Raw genomic sequence first — 16,245 nt, 5'->3', positions numbered from 1 at the left:
TTCAACTTTAACATGGAATGTCAGATCAGATGGGAAGTCTAAAACCCAACTGTACAGCCAATATTATCAATTTTATGCAATTTAATCAATAGTCCTTCTCTCCATATTGAATTGCATGTACTTTATTTATTTAATTTTTTCATTTAATTTAGGCAACACAAGCATATTTAGGGGCAGCATTATACTGTGCTGTAACCACACAACTGCTGAATATTTCTCATACCCCTTCCCCTATCCCATCCTGCCACGCAGCCCAATCTACAAAACTCTCCCAAATGTAGGTAGGTTTAAGGGAAGCTCTGAAGGAAGAAAAACAAGCACATTATTTTTCTTAAATAAGTCTTAAAATATGACTGGAGGAGATCTGAACTACCTAGCAGTATGTAATGAAACTAGTTCCTCCTGCCACCCCTACAACAGTGAAAAGCTCCCCACACAGTAATGCATCATGAATCTTAATAGAAAAACATGAATAAACCTGTCAGTGGATCAGATAGGAGACGCTTCTTTCCTAACGGACATAGTCATTGACGCTCTTTACACCGGACCACAATGTGGCGATAATGCACCTCTTACACTGGCCGCCCACTGCGAAGAAGATGAGTCCGACAAACACACACACACGACGAGCAGCGTTTGCACAGTCACGAGCGCTGTAACGTTCTACCGTTAGTCGGCGTGTGACCCTTGACCTTGAGTTGACGGTGGGCGGCGTCAGAAGCTTTGCGGAAGTGTGTGAAACAGGAGTCATATGACCAGACAGTAACAGCCGGAGAAAATGGTGTCGAGATATGAATAAAATCCTCTGGACACGGTGACTAACATCCACAACCCGCACGGTAACAGCACTGTTAAATCTTATTTATACACGCTTCATATATTTAATCACCGAGTCCTCATCAGACTCTTTGTGTAGCAGATGTCCAGCAACAGCTAATACATTAGCTATGATACTAATCATGCCAGAGCTTTGTTTCACTGTCTGTGACTGTTTCGGTCTGTGACTGTCTCTGTTTGTGACTGCCTGTTTGTTTGTGTGCTGATTGTCCGTCTCCTGTCTGTCTTCTGTCTGTGACTCTGTCTCTGACTGTCTGTGACTTTGTCCTCAGATGGAGGAGATTAAAGTGTCTCCTGACTATAACTGGTTCAGAAGCACAGTGCCCCTGAAGAGAGTAAGTACCTACTGATTTTTAATGTCTCTCATGGTGGTGGTGGTGGAGCATAATCACTGAGCACACTGCAAGTACACATCAACACAACAACAACATGTGAACACAGTACTTTTACTAATTAAACTGTATAGACATAGGAAATGAAGTAAGGATGGTTCAGCTTGAGAGGGACATATAAGTGGTCAACTTGACAATGTTAGATAAAATGGACAGTGAAACTGACAAGCATAGAGAATCTCTTAGCAACAAGTTAGAGAATTAAAATGCCAAAACAATCAAGATTTGTCCATTTACTTTTAATCATAAGTAAAGAGTAAATATACCAGTATATGTACAAACTAGGAGATTGTTTATATTTTATATGGATTGAAGCTGCAAGCAGTGTTGAACAGGCCCTCACACTTTGAGCTTTTGGGGGGAGTTGCAGCCATGGTGTTACCACAGGTCATATGACATGGCTCTGAATTTGCATGATTGTCAGATACAAAACCAGTGAGTTAAACATTAGTTGATGATCCCGGGGCCCGAGCATTCATGTTGCCAGTGCTGGAAAAATTAAAGCAGCTCAGACTGGAATGAGGAAAGCAGCTCGGGCCCTAAATATTAACAAAATCACAGTTAAGGGAAAGGGGTTAACAAAACATCTATGTATGGAGAGAAAACAATAGGAGGAACTGTAACAGTGTAGCAAATGGTGAAACGGCCCAGTGGGATGCACAGCTCCCTTCACTTTTTACACACTATATTACACATGTTTAAGAGCACCAGCATTCTGCAGGTACTTTCCTGGAAAATACTGGCAGATTTTGACTTATTCAACCGTAACCATACACCATCTCCCTGGTCTTGGTGGTGTTGAGGTGCATTTGTGTCTATTTGTGTACTTAAACTCCTCAGACTGAGTTAACATCAGTCCTCACACTAGGGATGGGGCTGATCCGATCCAGTATTGGTATCGGGCCCCGATACCAACATTTTTCACAGATCGGAAATTTCCGATCCAACCTGCGGAGAACTCAGATCCATGGACCATGTCGGTTATTCAATGTCTGCTGAAATGACTCCACAAGTGATTCCCTGCTGGCTGCTCTACTAACTGGCTGCAAAATGTGGAGTGGATTTCCTGAACGGAGGCGTGTCTCAATGTGCCGCAGTGTAATGAGACACGCCGCCGTTCAGGAAATCCATTCCACAGTTGGCAGCCAGCTAGCAGGCAAAGCCGTTGTACCGAAGGGCGGAAGCTCAGTTTGTGTTTTGATACCCAATCCTGTATCACTATACACTCAGTAGCCACTAAGCTTCTAGTTGAAGTTTACTTCCTTAGATTTGTTTTTTGCAAGTTAATTAGAGTGTGGACAAACAGCAGGGACACATCGTCAACAAACAATATGACTTAAAACATAACTTTAAAATTAAAGCAAATATATTAGAACAGGAAGGGGTTAGGTTAAAGAATGTTGCATTCACTTTCCTGATTCCACTTGTTTCAAAGACTTGCTGTCCATAATTTATTTTCCCTATAGACTTTTCACTGAGGGTAAAACTCAAAGTGCAGGAGGGAAGAATGACATAGAAGAAGAAGATTTCCACTTGCTGAAGAATAAAATACTTTCCACCTGATTCTTACACATCATCCAGAGTTAGTTTACTTACATTAAAATCAATCAGTAAACGGACAGTAAATTCACTGTGTGCCTTTCTGAAAAGTGTAGTCAGTGTTCTCGGTTTCTATCAGTCACTGTCGAGAGCCTTTACAGAGGATCCAGTGATTGTAAGAGAACATAGCATATCAGTAGTATCTGTGTTTTGATGGACAAGTTCTGTGGTTTTATCTTCAGGAGAAGATGGTTTTCTCTTCTCCCTCTGTGTAGGGAGTCAAGGGATTTGCCCCACAGCACATGTTCATCAGGAGACATATTTAGGTCAAATACTCAGTCAGCCATGACATACACTAATTTTGGCCCTGGGTTAGTAGTTCATTCTGTGTTCTTAATCATTACAGACTGTATTTGGTATCAACACACTCAGACCTATGGACGCCAGTAAATCTAACCATCTGCTTTGAGAAACTGAGATGGACCTTATTTTTTATGGTATTAACATTTCACAGACAAACAACCCAGAAAATAATCTCCACATTAACTGATAAAGCAAAATAATCCCTAGTTCCACAGACTAACATGTAAGGAGGGTACTTGTTAAAGGACAGGTTCATACAATGTCTGTGCCAGGGGTGTAAGGTGTGCTTTCCTCACTGTGTTGTTTCTGTCTCCTCCAGATTATTGTTGATGATGATGACAGTAAGGTGTGGTCACTGTATGATGCAGGTCCCAAGAGCATCAGGTGTCCCATCATCTTCCTCCCTCCAGTCAGCGGGACAGCTGAAGTGTTCTTCCAGCAGGTGTTGGCTCTGACAGGCTGGGGCTACAGAGTAATCTCGGTGAGTTCATGCTTGAAACACAATGCAGCTTCAGCATGCGGCAGGATTTCACATCTTCTTCTGTTATTTTTATCTAGATTGTTATTGGCAGCCATAGGATTTACTGGAGACTTACAAATACTCCACATATCTCTCACCATGTTTTGACACATATATTAAAAAGAAATAAATATGTAAATGCATTTTAAAAGAAGCAGGGAATGAAGTACAAAAAATCTAAACTCACAGCACCTTTTCCTTTACATTTTCCAAACGCTGTTCTGTACATAAAGGGAGTTTGATTGGATAAACTATCTTTACCCATTCATCAGTCAACACAGCCTCAGGTTTGAGTCAATTATGAGTTATGGCTTTTTTGCATCCCACCAGCAGAATTACACTATGAAGGGTCTCAGAGTTTCTCACTTTAATTTCATAAAGACTACACTGGTTCTAAGAATATAAGACAGCCTTGATTGAGTTAAGATGAGTTTGTGTAGTCTTCAAATAAATTAGAACCTGAATATCCAGGCCTATATATCAGTTTGTATCTAGGACAGTAAATCTGATGTAAATCAGTTAAACAAATGACTGATAAGCTGATTATAAGACAGAACAAGTTTACATGAAAAAGATGAAGCGAATAAAAATGCTTATCGCTTTTAAAATAGCTTTTAGAAGAACATTTTAAAAGCTGTAATAAAACTATTTCTGAAGTAGAGATTAGATAAGAGCTGGACCGAAAACTGGTTAAGATAAATGGAAATCAATTGAAGGGTAGAAATAACATAATAATAATAACAATAATGATAATAATAAAATAATAGTTAAAATAGAAAAAGAGTTTACAACATAGAGGCAATAAAATAAATAAAATAAAGAAAGAAATGTCTACAAACCATACTTAATCAAAGGCCAGGCTGAAGAGGTAGGTTTTAAGTTTACATATGAAGATTTCAGCACTTCCACCTGTTCTCAGATCCTGAAGCCCTCATATCGTCAGCCCAACTGTTCCAGCAACTCAGAGCATAAAGGCTAAAGTTCTGCACAACTGACAGACTCGTGCTGGAGGATCTGAGTGGTCGAAATGGTTCACATACTGTAAGCATGTGAGACATATTTGCTGGTGCAAGACCATGAAATGCTTTAAAAACAATTAGTCTTAAAATGAATACAGAAACTGACAGGCAACCAGTGTAAGGACTTTAAAACACTTGTAATATGCCCCCTTTTTCTATAGTCAGATCTTGGGTCGCAGAGTTCTGAATCATCTATAGCTTATGATAACATTTTTGGGCAGACCAGATAGCCGAGCATTACAGTAGTCTAACCTGTCCATGTAAAGTGTGCGTCGGTTTTGCTCTGTTACTCAGAGAGAGAAAATAGGCTGCACATTGGAAACAGTTTTAAGGTGATAAAATGCAGATTTGGAGAGTAGCCCTACCCTTAAATTTTAGATCTGAGTCAAAGGCCACACCAAGCTTTCTTGCTTGTTGGCTTGGGGCAAAGGAATTTAATTTTGCGACCAGTCTCTCTCTCTGAGGTTTAGAACCTATGACTAAAATTTCAGTTCTGTCCTGGCTGAGCTGCAAAATATTATGTGACATCCAGATATTGACATCTAAAATATGATTTAAAAGGTAATCAGTTGGTCCTCTGTTATCAGGAGACACAGCCACATAAAGCTGTGTGTCATTGACATGGAAAGAGATGGCCTGTCTCCTGATGACATCACAGAGTGGTAACATATATAGACTAAAAACTGATCCATAAGGAACTTGGCTTGGCTAAGGCTTGTGTGAGGGTCCTGTAGGGGGATGGGATGTGAGTGGGGATGTGGTAGAGCTGAATGGCTGCTGTTTATGGGGTGGCAGTTTGGGGAGGATAGACTTAGCATATTAATGCACAGCTCTACAACAAAATAAGATTATATCCATTCCACATAGTTTAAAAAAATAGTGGTGGTCAATGTTGATACTATGGGAGACTGCTACAAATAAATGAGTGTAAGGGAAACACTGTTGTCTAGTTTGACTTCATTCTTCACTGAACAAATGGGAGATGTTGACTGCTGTGTGTCGTCCTGCTGTGATAAAGCTGTGGTAATTCCACCATTAATATTTCCTCTGTGTTTCCAGCTGCAGTATCCTGTCTACTGGGATCTCATGGAGTTCTGTGATGGCTTCAGGAAGCTTCTGGATCACCTGCAGCTAGATAAAGTAAGACACCCTGACTCTGATCTCTATGTAAACTAGGTATCTGGTTAGAAGGGTGTGACTGTTTCTGTGTCTACAATGTCTGTAAACCTGAATGGGACAAAATTTTAGGTCCCCACATGTAGAAACTGCTTTTTGAGGGTTAAGACCTGGCTTTAGGGTTCAGGTTAGAATGGGGGTCCAGGATGGGGGTGTAACAGGTTCACTTCACATGAAGAACATAAATACCAATCTCTTCTTAAAACAGTAGCCAATTTCACAACTAATAACACCAACATGAATTACATCGATGTTGAATCTTATAATATAAATAACTAGAAGTACTGCATGGCGGTGTATGCCTCCTTGCGGTTGGGTGCCTGTTTGTAGCAGATGTAGAGGTAGAGGTTATGGGTGTTTTGTAGTGATAATGGCAATGTTTAGGAAGGTTAGTGTTGGGTGTTCACAAGAAAAACTTACACAGGATCACAGTGACCTTGACCTTTGAACTCTGACCTCCAATACATATTGACTCCCTCTTTGACAAGCGGTGATATGTGCACACATTTGTATTAAGGTCACAGCTACCTTGATCTTTGACCTCTGACCCCCACAATCTAATCAGTTCATCCTTGAGTCACAGTCAACATTTGTGCAAAGTTTGAAGACCATCCAGATATAAAATTAACATAAGGTCACAGTGACCTTGATCTTTGACCTCCATACTTGAGTTACAGTCAACATTTGTGACCTCAAACCTCCAAAATCTAATCTACTTCTAAGTGGGTCTCACTTTCACAGAAGAACAGGAACCAGCCTGCTCCTGACAATAAGATGCCACCTGGTGGTGAAAACACAGCACATACATACAAACATGCGTACATGCATACACTGATCAGGCATAACATTATGACCACTGACAGGTGAAGTGAATAACACTGATTATCTCTTCATCATGGCGCCTGTTAGTAGGTGGGATATATTAGGCAGCTGGTGAACATTTTGTCTTCAAAGTTGATGTGTCAGAAGCAGGAACATTGGGCAAGTATAAGGATTTGAATGAGTTTGACAAAGGCCAAATTGTGATGGCTAGACGACTGGGTCAGAGTATCTCCAAAACTGCAAAACTGCAGCTCTTGTGGGGTGTTCCCGGTCTGCAGTGGTCAGTATCTATCAAAAGTGAAGGCTGTGGCCTCTTTCAGCAGGTTAATTTTGCAAAAATGGTTAAGGAATGGTCTCAGGAACACAACGAGTTTGAGGTGTTGACTTGGTCTCCAAATTTCCCAGATCTCAATCCAATCGAGCATCTGTGGGATGTGCTGGACAAAAGTCAGATCCATGGAGGCCCCACCTCGCAACTTACAGGACTTTAAGGATCTGCTGCTAACATCTTGGTGCCAGATATGCACTTTGACCTCTTTCATCTAGCCTGATATGTTTTCTGTTTTTTTTTCTTTATAAAGCTGAGTGGTCATATTTTTTATCTTTGGTTGAAACAAGCCTCCTTCTGTAATCAAGTTTTTTTTTTGTGCTTGAGTCTAGTTAAGGCAAGTCAGTGTAGCAGAGATTACCAACAGCAACCAGCCAAGAAACCAGCATAGAGGTATCACCATCTGCCAAGTTCTGTCTGTTAACAAAGAGCCATCATTAGCCTTAAAATCTGCTCCAACCACTGGAGCAGGCCAGTAGCTGAGTAGCCCCGCTACCAGACAATCGCTGCATCTCAGGGAGCACCACATTGCTAGGGAGCTGCGAGTGGAGTCAGCACCAAACCACTTTTGGAGCCGACAGAAATGAGCCAGTTCAAAGCCAACGCTGCAAAAGTAGGCTAAACTTTCTGCTCCTGTCTATGATAAGAGCTGATGTCAGATAGTGCTCTGAATTGTTCATTTTAAATCCTGGAGACATTACTTTAGTCACACAAGTGTGGAGATAAGCTGAGGTTGCTGTATAGTAGTCACTGAAAGGCAGTTACTGAAAGGCAAGAGAGCCAGAATCAGAGCTAAGCTAACCCAGCTTGGGCCTAAGAGAGTGGGGAGAGAGATGCACTTCAGCCCCCACCTAAATAAATGAGGCAGGTAAACAGAGCTCTGCTCTGCTGTTTACCTAACCTCCTTTTTTCTTTTCCCTGGAAATACATCAGTAAGCTCATTTAATTAGAGCTTTATAAGAGTATCAGCTAAATATCAATGTAATATAACCTGTTAGTGCAGTTAACCAGCTGAATTCTGTAATATCTGCACAGTTGGCAGGGATGGGCATTTGGCAGCGTAGGATTACATGATTTCTTTTTTTTTCTTTTCCCCTTGGTGGCAAACATTTTGATGTGGTGGACCACAGAGAAATGTTACCAGCAGAAAAACTGTAATATGTGTGTCCCTAACTTACAAGTGCATATTTAACTCTAGAGTGTGGTCTAATACTGCTACTGTGTACATATAGTAGCCTCAAGTGTTCTGAGGTATGATGCAACAAGGTTTGCACACCTGGATTTGGGGATTTTCTGCAGATCCTCTCCTCAGGTTGGATGGACTGTGGGTGGACAGCCACTTAAAGATATTTAGAGTTGTCCTTAAGCCACTGCGTTGTGACTGTGTGCTTAGGGTCATTGTCCTGTTTGAAGGTGAACCTTTGGCCCAGTCTGAGGTCCTGAGTGCTCTGGACCAGGTTTTCAGTAAGGATATCTCTGTATTTTGCTCCATTCAGTATTCCTATAGCCCTGACCAGTCTCCCTGTCCCTGCTGCTAAAAAACACCCCCACAGTTGATTCTGCCTCCACAATGCTTCACCACTGGGATGGTATTGGGGAGGTGATCAGTGGCTTCCAAACATGATCCTTGAGGCCATTTTCCCTGATTGGACCTGATCTGGCCCCTCAGACTAGGACTTCTACTATTCCTTCCCCAAGATGAAGTAGGAGCACAGTGGTTGCCATTTTGACAATGATGATGATGTCATCATTGCTGTGGACCACTTTCTGGAGGTCCAAGACGCCAGCTTCGACAAAGAAGGGATCTGTATCCTCCACAACTGCTGGACTAAGTGCGTAAATGTAAGAGGAGACTGTGCTGAAGAATAAATGTGCTAGGTTTTCTGAACTTCTGCCTTAGATTACAGACCTATTCGTCAGCCCTCATTCAGTAGTAATTTAGTTTGATAATCTGATAATCCTGTTTTCACTTTGTCATTATGAGATATTGAGTGTAGACTGATGTGGGAAAAATGAAATTAAACAATTTTATCACAAAGCTGCAACATAACAAAATGTAAAAAAAGTGAGGGGGTCTTTAAATCGAAAGCATTGTATGTGTATGTATGTACTACTGTCGGTCAAAAGTTTTAGAGCACCCCCATTCCAGTTTTTATTGACATTTAAGCAGTTCAGGTCCAGTGAATAACCTTAAGTAGTGCAAAGGTAAAACGAAAAAAGTTTAGCTCACCAAAAACTGGAAAGATGATGATCATGTTTTATATGCTGCATGTCCTTCTCCTCCTCTCCTCCATTCCCAGCTGTCCTATCTTCCTCCTTTTTCTCCTTTCACCCAGCCCGGCCATAAGCAGGAGGGTCCCCCATATGAGCCAGGGTCTGCTCAAAGTTTCTTCCTGTTAAAAGGGAGTTTTTTCTTGCCACTGTCACCTTAAGTGCTTGCTCTGGGGTCAGGCTCTGGGTCTCTGTAAAGCACTTTGAGACCATTTTGATTGTATAAGGAGCTATATAAATAAAATAAAATAAAATAAAATAAAATAAAATTGAATTGAACTTAATGAGAAGATGAAGAGAAGAAGATGGGCACATGATGGAAGACTAGCACAGTCTCCAGACTTAAACCCCACGGAGTCATTGTCTGTCTCTGTGTGGTGATGATCGTCTGTCTCTGTCTCTGTGTGGTGATGATGACAACACCATCCTCTCCCTTGAACCTTCAGGTCCATCTTTTCGGGGCATCTCTGGGAGGATTCTTGGCTCAGAAGTTTGCAGAGTGCACACACAAGTCTCCCCGAGTTCACTCACTGATCCTGTGTAATTCCTTCAGCGACACCTCTATCTTCAACCAGACATGGACGGCTAACAGGTGGTGTTTAATGTCTGCATCACGCATTCTGCATGTTTAGGTGCATAATTAATGTTTTATTTACATGTTCTTCCTTAGCTTCTGGTTGATGCCTGCTTTCATGTTAAAGAAGATTGTTCTGGGGAACTTTGCTAAAGGCCCTGTTGACCCTAAAATGGCAGATGCAATCGACTTCATGGTTGATAGGGTAAGTGGACATTAGTGAGGTACTTCATGTTAGAATAAACCATTGACTGTGGACAGACTCAGACTAGCTGTCTCCCTCTGCGTCTAGGCTAGGGTATATGCTAAGCTAAGCTAACCACGTGTTTCCCAAATCTTGAACTATTTCTTTTAACCTTGTGACCATCCATCCACAGTTTCTCTAAGAATAAAGACGTCTTTATTTTTGAATAATAACCTCTCCATCTGTGTGCATGCTGTAGTTGGAGAGTTTGAACCAAAGTGAGTTAGCATCGCGGCTGACACTCAACTGTCAGAACTCTTATGTGGAGCCACACAAAATAAAAGACGTTGCTGTCACCATAATAGATGTAAGTAAAAGGCAGTATATCAGTATCAATTCATGTCTGTTGGTACTACCAGAGTTATTCAATTCAATTTTCAATTCAATTTTATTTATATAGCGCCTTCCACAATCAAAATTGTCTCAAAGCGCTTATATGTTATATATATATGTTATATGTTTTCTGTGTGATTGTTGTTCAGGTGTTTGATCAGAGCGCTCTGTCACTGGAGGCCAAGGAGGAGATGTATAAACTGTATCCTAACGCCAGACGAGCTCATCTGAAAACAGGGGGAAACTTCCCTTATCTGTGCAGGAGCGCCGAGGTCAACCTCTACATACAGGTAGGTACAGTCGGTTCCCCTCTGCAGTCTTTACATCACACCAAATCATCAGCAGAACAACAGTGAACAGTGCAGGTTCCATGTGATTTACAGATGTTGTACTTTAACAAACTCCTCCATGGGAATTGACAAGAGCGACTTCAGATTTGGTCAGTGTAATCTAAAGACCTTTGTGATACTAATTTGCAAAGGTTTTTAGGTTTGGATGAACACTGTGTCCTTGGCAGCATGACAAATTTTGATGTGGCATTATGAAATGAAAAATTGTTGTAACTCAAATATATATTGTCCAATCTCCTCCAGATTTTATGTTTGATGAGAGTCCTGGCCTGAAGACAGTTATAGTCATAGACAGTTATAGTCACTTGATATAAAAACGATAGATGCATGCATGCATGCATGCAAGATAATGCATGTTTTGTGCTTCTTCTCTAGCACCACATACTGGACACAGGAAGTGATGCAAAATCTGCAATATATCATGTCTACCACCACACATTCCACACAGGAAATAACTTCTTACTTGTTAGTGCAGTGTCCACAGCTTAAGAAAGCGCTCAGTTGGCATCTGTCAGTTGGTATCAGCTGATATCTTGCCAGCACCCCTGATGTGAGTTTTCATTGAATGCTGTTCTCATGGTGGAGTGGCGAATTTCAATGTTTCACCATGAAACAGGAAGTTGTTGTAACTCAAATGTTGTCATGCGTTGTCATCAAAGGTTTGAAGAGTCTCAGCCTGAAAATATCTAAATGAAAATAATCAGCACCACATACTGACAACGGGAAATTGCGTGTTATACTTTGATATACTCCTCCAAGCAGGTTGACCAGATCCATTTCACATTATGTCAGAAAAGCCTTAAGATCTTGATGATGCTATGTTGTGAAGTTTGTAAAGCCTGAGGGAGGGTTCAGGGGCCCAAGCTCCTTTTAGTGTCTGTCTCTGCACGTTTGCCTTCATGCATGATGCAAATATTCAAGTGGCAAACACAGTAAGTGATGTTTAACTCATTGCTTTGAGGGTCTGTTCACTCCAATAGTAAATGGATCTACTAACTAGTGTGTGTATCGAAAGCCTGGTTATTCTTCTGTGCAGTGGAGCTCCACTAGTCTCAAAATTATTAAAAACACACTGAGGTGACATTATCATGATCATATGCACTTCAGTTGATATTTTTAGTCAATTGAGTTGTAGTATGAAAGGCAACAGCTGAGCTGAGCGGTCTGGTGTTCAAACCTGGAACCCTCTTGCTGTGAGGCGACAGTGCTAACCACTGCACCACTGTGCCGCCCCTGGAAAAAATATCAAACAGAAAAATTAACCCTGACTACTCACATCCATGCCTGTGCATGCTGAACACTGTCTGGGTTCTGCACTGTTACAGCATTCCAAACATACAAACCTCCTGATTCTAATCTAAATCTGTTTCTGTCTCTGCCCCAAATACGCATGATGTGATGTTCTCCTGGTCAGGGAGCGTGTTCCGCTCACTGATGTTGTATCACTTTGTGTCTTGCGTGATGTGTTGATTTAATTGATTTGTCTTTATTGTGTTTATGATTTTACTTATTTACATTTAGATTCACCTGCGTCAGTTCCACGGGACTAGATATGCCGCTATCAGTCCCGACATGGTGAGCTCTGAGGAGTTGGAGGTGCAGGAGAGTCACCTGAGCAGTAACCAGGACTCTGAAGATGACCAATGAGACAACGTTTACCTGACAGCTATTTGCTCTGAACATTTCCAACAGTTTCTCTGTATCATTTCACAGGTTGTTCTCCAGATTTTCTGTGGAATTCAGTGAGTCAACTGAGAATATTTTTATTGGATAGATGAAGCAATATTTTGATAACCACCTGTAAATAAATGTAAATGGCCGCTTTGCTTAAAAAAAAATACAACACCTTGCCTTATGTAGGCCCTGTTCAGATCCTGCACATGTGTCTTGGGTGATTAGAGGACAGCTCTAAGCATGTTTGTTCACACCTGGCAAAGAGCAAATTAATTTTTTTAACAGACAGGAAGCAGCGATACACTTCCTTTGTCATGGACAAAGCCAGCTTACAGAGTTTGTGTGACATGTATTTGTTTATGAATATGTACACATAGAATGTGTACATATACATACACTCATATTACACAGAGGATGTCAGTTGAGTAGATCCTTCAGTGTGACCTGGGAGATTTGTGTTCACACTTCTAAAGAAATGTGGTCATATTCAGCCCAGTCCACCTCTAAATGTGGTCTGAGCGATTGGATCCAAAATGCGTCCTCACTGTGTGTTGGGTGTGTGCACATCTGAACTTAAGCTGTCCATTTCTGATGGGATCACCTGAGATGAATGTTAATGCCAGGTCTGAACAGGGCCGTAGAATGACTCTGATTACTTGTTGCACTCATAAACTGCCCGAACTGTTTGTGTCTATGTGTGAAATATGATGTGGTTAATACTGCCAGCAGTGAACTGGTTCCTGTTGACAGAGAGATGAACACACTGGTTAAAGTGGTTATGGAGAGACATATATCTGAAAGTCTGTATAATTCAAAAATAAAATAAAATGTCATTTTCCATTTCTTTTGGAACCTTTACATAAAATTTTTTAATTTAATCTTGTGCAGTTGTTATTTCCAACCGTGACTTTACATGTTATGATTGTAGGTGGGAAGAAGTTACAGCTTTCAAACACTAATGTTGTTGACTCAGTGGTGTCTCCATGTATGAGTTCATCTGTTGAACTGCTAAAGCATCAGCCACACAAGTTCTTTTTTTAAACTGAAAAGGAAAAGTACATTAATGTGTGTCTGGGTGTTTTGTGGTGTTGAGCTTTTAAAAATTGTCAACAAATATAACAGCACACATCTTCTTTCTCCTGTAGTTTTGTGCTTCCTCTCCTCTCTCCTGTCGCTTTTGCAGGAATCTCCCGTCTCCAGGGCTGCGGAGTCTTGATCTGTGATTGCAAACCTTCTACTTCCCCCCATGATCCTGCAAAACACCCTCAGGTGTTATTAGGGGCCCAAGCCCAAGGGGGCTGTAGGTTACAGTCAAAACAAGAAGTGTTGCATGTCTTCCCAAAAATCACTCCCATTAGCACAAAACTTTGCTTAGTAGTTTCCCATGCTCCACTTAGGCTCTGTACCAATTGGTCACTAGGTGGCACTTTTGTTGCAAAATGATTAAATATGCTAGAATACTTTTTCCAGACTACTCTTAGGTTGTAATTGCAACCTGCATTAAAATATGCGTGTATCATCACTGTACTCTCATGATCACAAATTACTGAGTTTTTATGCTCCAGAAAATACAAGTTATATAGGGAAGACTATTACAAAGGAAGTGATGTAACTTTACATTGCTCTGTCCAATTAATATAAAACTTGGGCTTCTTGGGTAGTTTGCTGTGCCACACTGAGATTCTGTACAGAATTTGGTGCATTCTAGCCACTAGGTGTTGCTTTTACACAATGAGAGAACATGAGAAAACTTCCACGTGGTGGAATCTCTGTGCTGTTCCTAACCTGACACTAGCACTCTTGGGCCTGCAAGTCCAACTTGTATTTCATCCTGGGCCACTGGGTGTGACTGTCCACCTCTTACCCAATGTCAGATACTGGACTTAGATTCATCGGGTGGACACAAACACCACTCCAGATGAAGGGTCAAGTTGATCTATAACTGCTGGGTGTGAAAATAAGTCGTTGTTCTGTAACAAGTTCAACAAATCAACTTAAAACCTGATGATAGATTAGTGCCGGGACACAGTAATGTTCTATTTATTATTATTGTATTATGGCCAAGAGGTGGTGCAACACAGACGATAGACAATGCAGACGCATTCATGTATTTTCTGTAGGTAGTGCAAGCGTTAAAATTGCAGCCGCTGTCACTGTTTGCCTGTACATGGCAGCAACATTTTCACATCTGCCGTTAGAACTGTGACAGTGACTGAACAGTGCTTCCTTTAGGAAAATCTGCAGCCTAATAAATATGAAGGAGCAGCTTTGAGTTTTATGATGAGTTCATGTCTATTGCATAAACAACAACATGAAGCACAGCAAACTGAAGTTATACAATTAAACATGAAGACTAGTTAAAGACAGAGTGTAGCCTACACAAAACACATCAGCGGGCACTGACACAGAAACACCAAGTGAAATGCAAACAGTAGAAACAGCCTTTCTCTTTGCACTGTAAGCAATGTTAGGCAGGGATTTATTCCACTAGACAGAGCAAGAAAAAAAAATTGAAAATGTATATTTATGAACATAATGTTAGATGTACTTTTATTCTAATAATAATTAGAATAAAAGTGATCTTGTAAAATTCTGGATAAGATTCTGGATTTCAACAAGGCCAAACAAAGGAAAAAATATTACAATATTTAGTTTCAAAATCAATGAGAATGACCAAAAACACATGCTGGGTAAACAGTCTTGACAAATGAAATAGCAAATATGTGCATTAACTTCACATATAGAAAGAAATCCTCTCTCGTTCATTACTGATCATATATTTGTGGGGTCAGGCCAAGACCTCTGTCCACATACTACTGGAAGAATGCACTGATCACTGTATACTTTTTGTGGAGGACGGAGGCTATCAAATAAACACAAAGTATCAAGGCTGCTGGTTACTGATTATAGACTGTACATGTCTTCACCTACAGGCTGTATCACTAATGGTTAGCCAAATGGCATTCATGTAATTCTGCTGTGTACAGTAAAAGACTTAATTCACACAAATATATACAAATAGAACAGTTTAAGCTCTTCACTGGCTCCTGTACAACATGGCATTTTCAAAGGTTCATGTAATCCGAAAGCTTTCTGAACCTTTGAAAATGCCATGTTGTAAAGGAGCCAGTGAAGCCTATTTTTCAGTTTTGATACTGAAGAGATACTGGATCTGTTCTGTTTAGATGATGGGTTTTAAATACTGAAATAAAGCTGTAAGCAGGGTTCAAGCACACTGTTTTGGAATATGTGGAGTTAACAACTCTAAAGCACAAGAGTCACCATCTGTTTGAACACAGTTAGCTAAACAGCAGAGAGAAACTGGAGAGCATACACACTAAGGCTCCCACATAACCAGTGACCTTGCAAACAGCCTGTGGGTCTTAGACCAGCAGACCATCAGAGCCTCACTTTCCATGTGTGAAATTTGGTGAAGTAATCATATAACCTGTTAAAACTTTTCAAGGTGTAGGTCAGAATGGCAGAGAATCGTGTGAGAACAGTTACCTGCAAAACCATAAAACTTGTTAATATACCACCAGGAGGTCAGTTGATGTGAGGTTTGTTGCCTGAGCAGTGGGTAACTTTTTGAATATATCTTGCAAGTTCAATGACTTATGGAAGTGTCTAATCTCTGGATCAACTTCTGAGACCCATGGACTCTTCACAGAGGATGAAACTAATACTAACAATCCTTGAAATTCCAGGAGGGTCACAGCGCCTGTCTGAAGCCCTGTCAGCTTCGTGCTCCATCAATGTGACTTGCTGCAAAAAAGAAGAGTTGATTCAGTTTTTTTCTTTAA

General features: G+C 40.8%; 1 protein-coding gene across 1 annotated transcript; it reads left to right on the top strand.

The window, feature by feature from the left end:
- Positions 1–713: 713 nt before the first annotated feature.
- On the top strand, positions 714–13,325 carry spg21 (SPG21 abhydrolase domain containing, maspardin). The gene is made up of 9 exons (XM_041030542.1): positions 714–839; positions 1,110–1,172; positions 3,451–3,612; positions 5,730–5,810; positions 9,714–9,859; positions 9,938–10,046; positions 10,285–10,392; positions 10,568–10,708; positions 12,290–13,325. Exons 2-9 carry the CDS (start codon positions 1,110–1,112, stop codon positions 12,413–12,415), a joined length of 936 nt encoding a protein of 311 aa, XP_040886476.1. The 5' UTR covers positions 714–839; the 3' UTR covers positions 12,416–13,325.
- The last annotated feature ends 2,920 nt before the right edge of the window (positions 13,326–16,245 follow it).

The sequence above is a fragment of the Toxotes jaculatrix genome, chromosome 1 (assembly GCF_017976425.1).
Source record: "Toxotes jaculatrix isolate fToxJac2 chromosome 1, fToxJac2.pri, whole genome shotgun sequence".
NCBI classification, from domain to species: Eukaryota; Metazoa; Chordata; class Actinopteri; family Toxotidae; genus Toxotes; species Toxotes jaculatrix.
Note: the sequence above shows the minus strand (reverse complement) of the source record. Positions and strands in the feature narration are given on the sequence as shown.

What these genes read in the sequence shown, in the direction of transcription:
- spg21 (XM_041030542.1), top strand. Translation starts at nt 1,110, where the DNA reads ATGGAGGAGATTAAAGTGTCTCCTGACTATAACTGGTTCAGAAGCACA. An exon ending in TCGACTTCATGGTTGATAGG is followed by an intron (nt 10,047 to 10,284) that starts GTAAGTGGACAT and finishes TGCATGCTGTAG; the next exon opens with TTGGAGAGTTTGAACCAAAG. An exon ending in TTGCTGTCACCATAATAGAT is followed by an intron (nt 10,393 to 10,567) that starts GTAAGTAAAAGG and finishes ATTGTTGTTCAG; the next exon opens with GTGTTTGATCAGAGCGCTCT.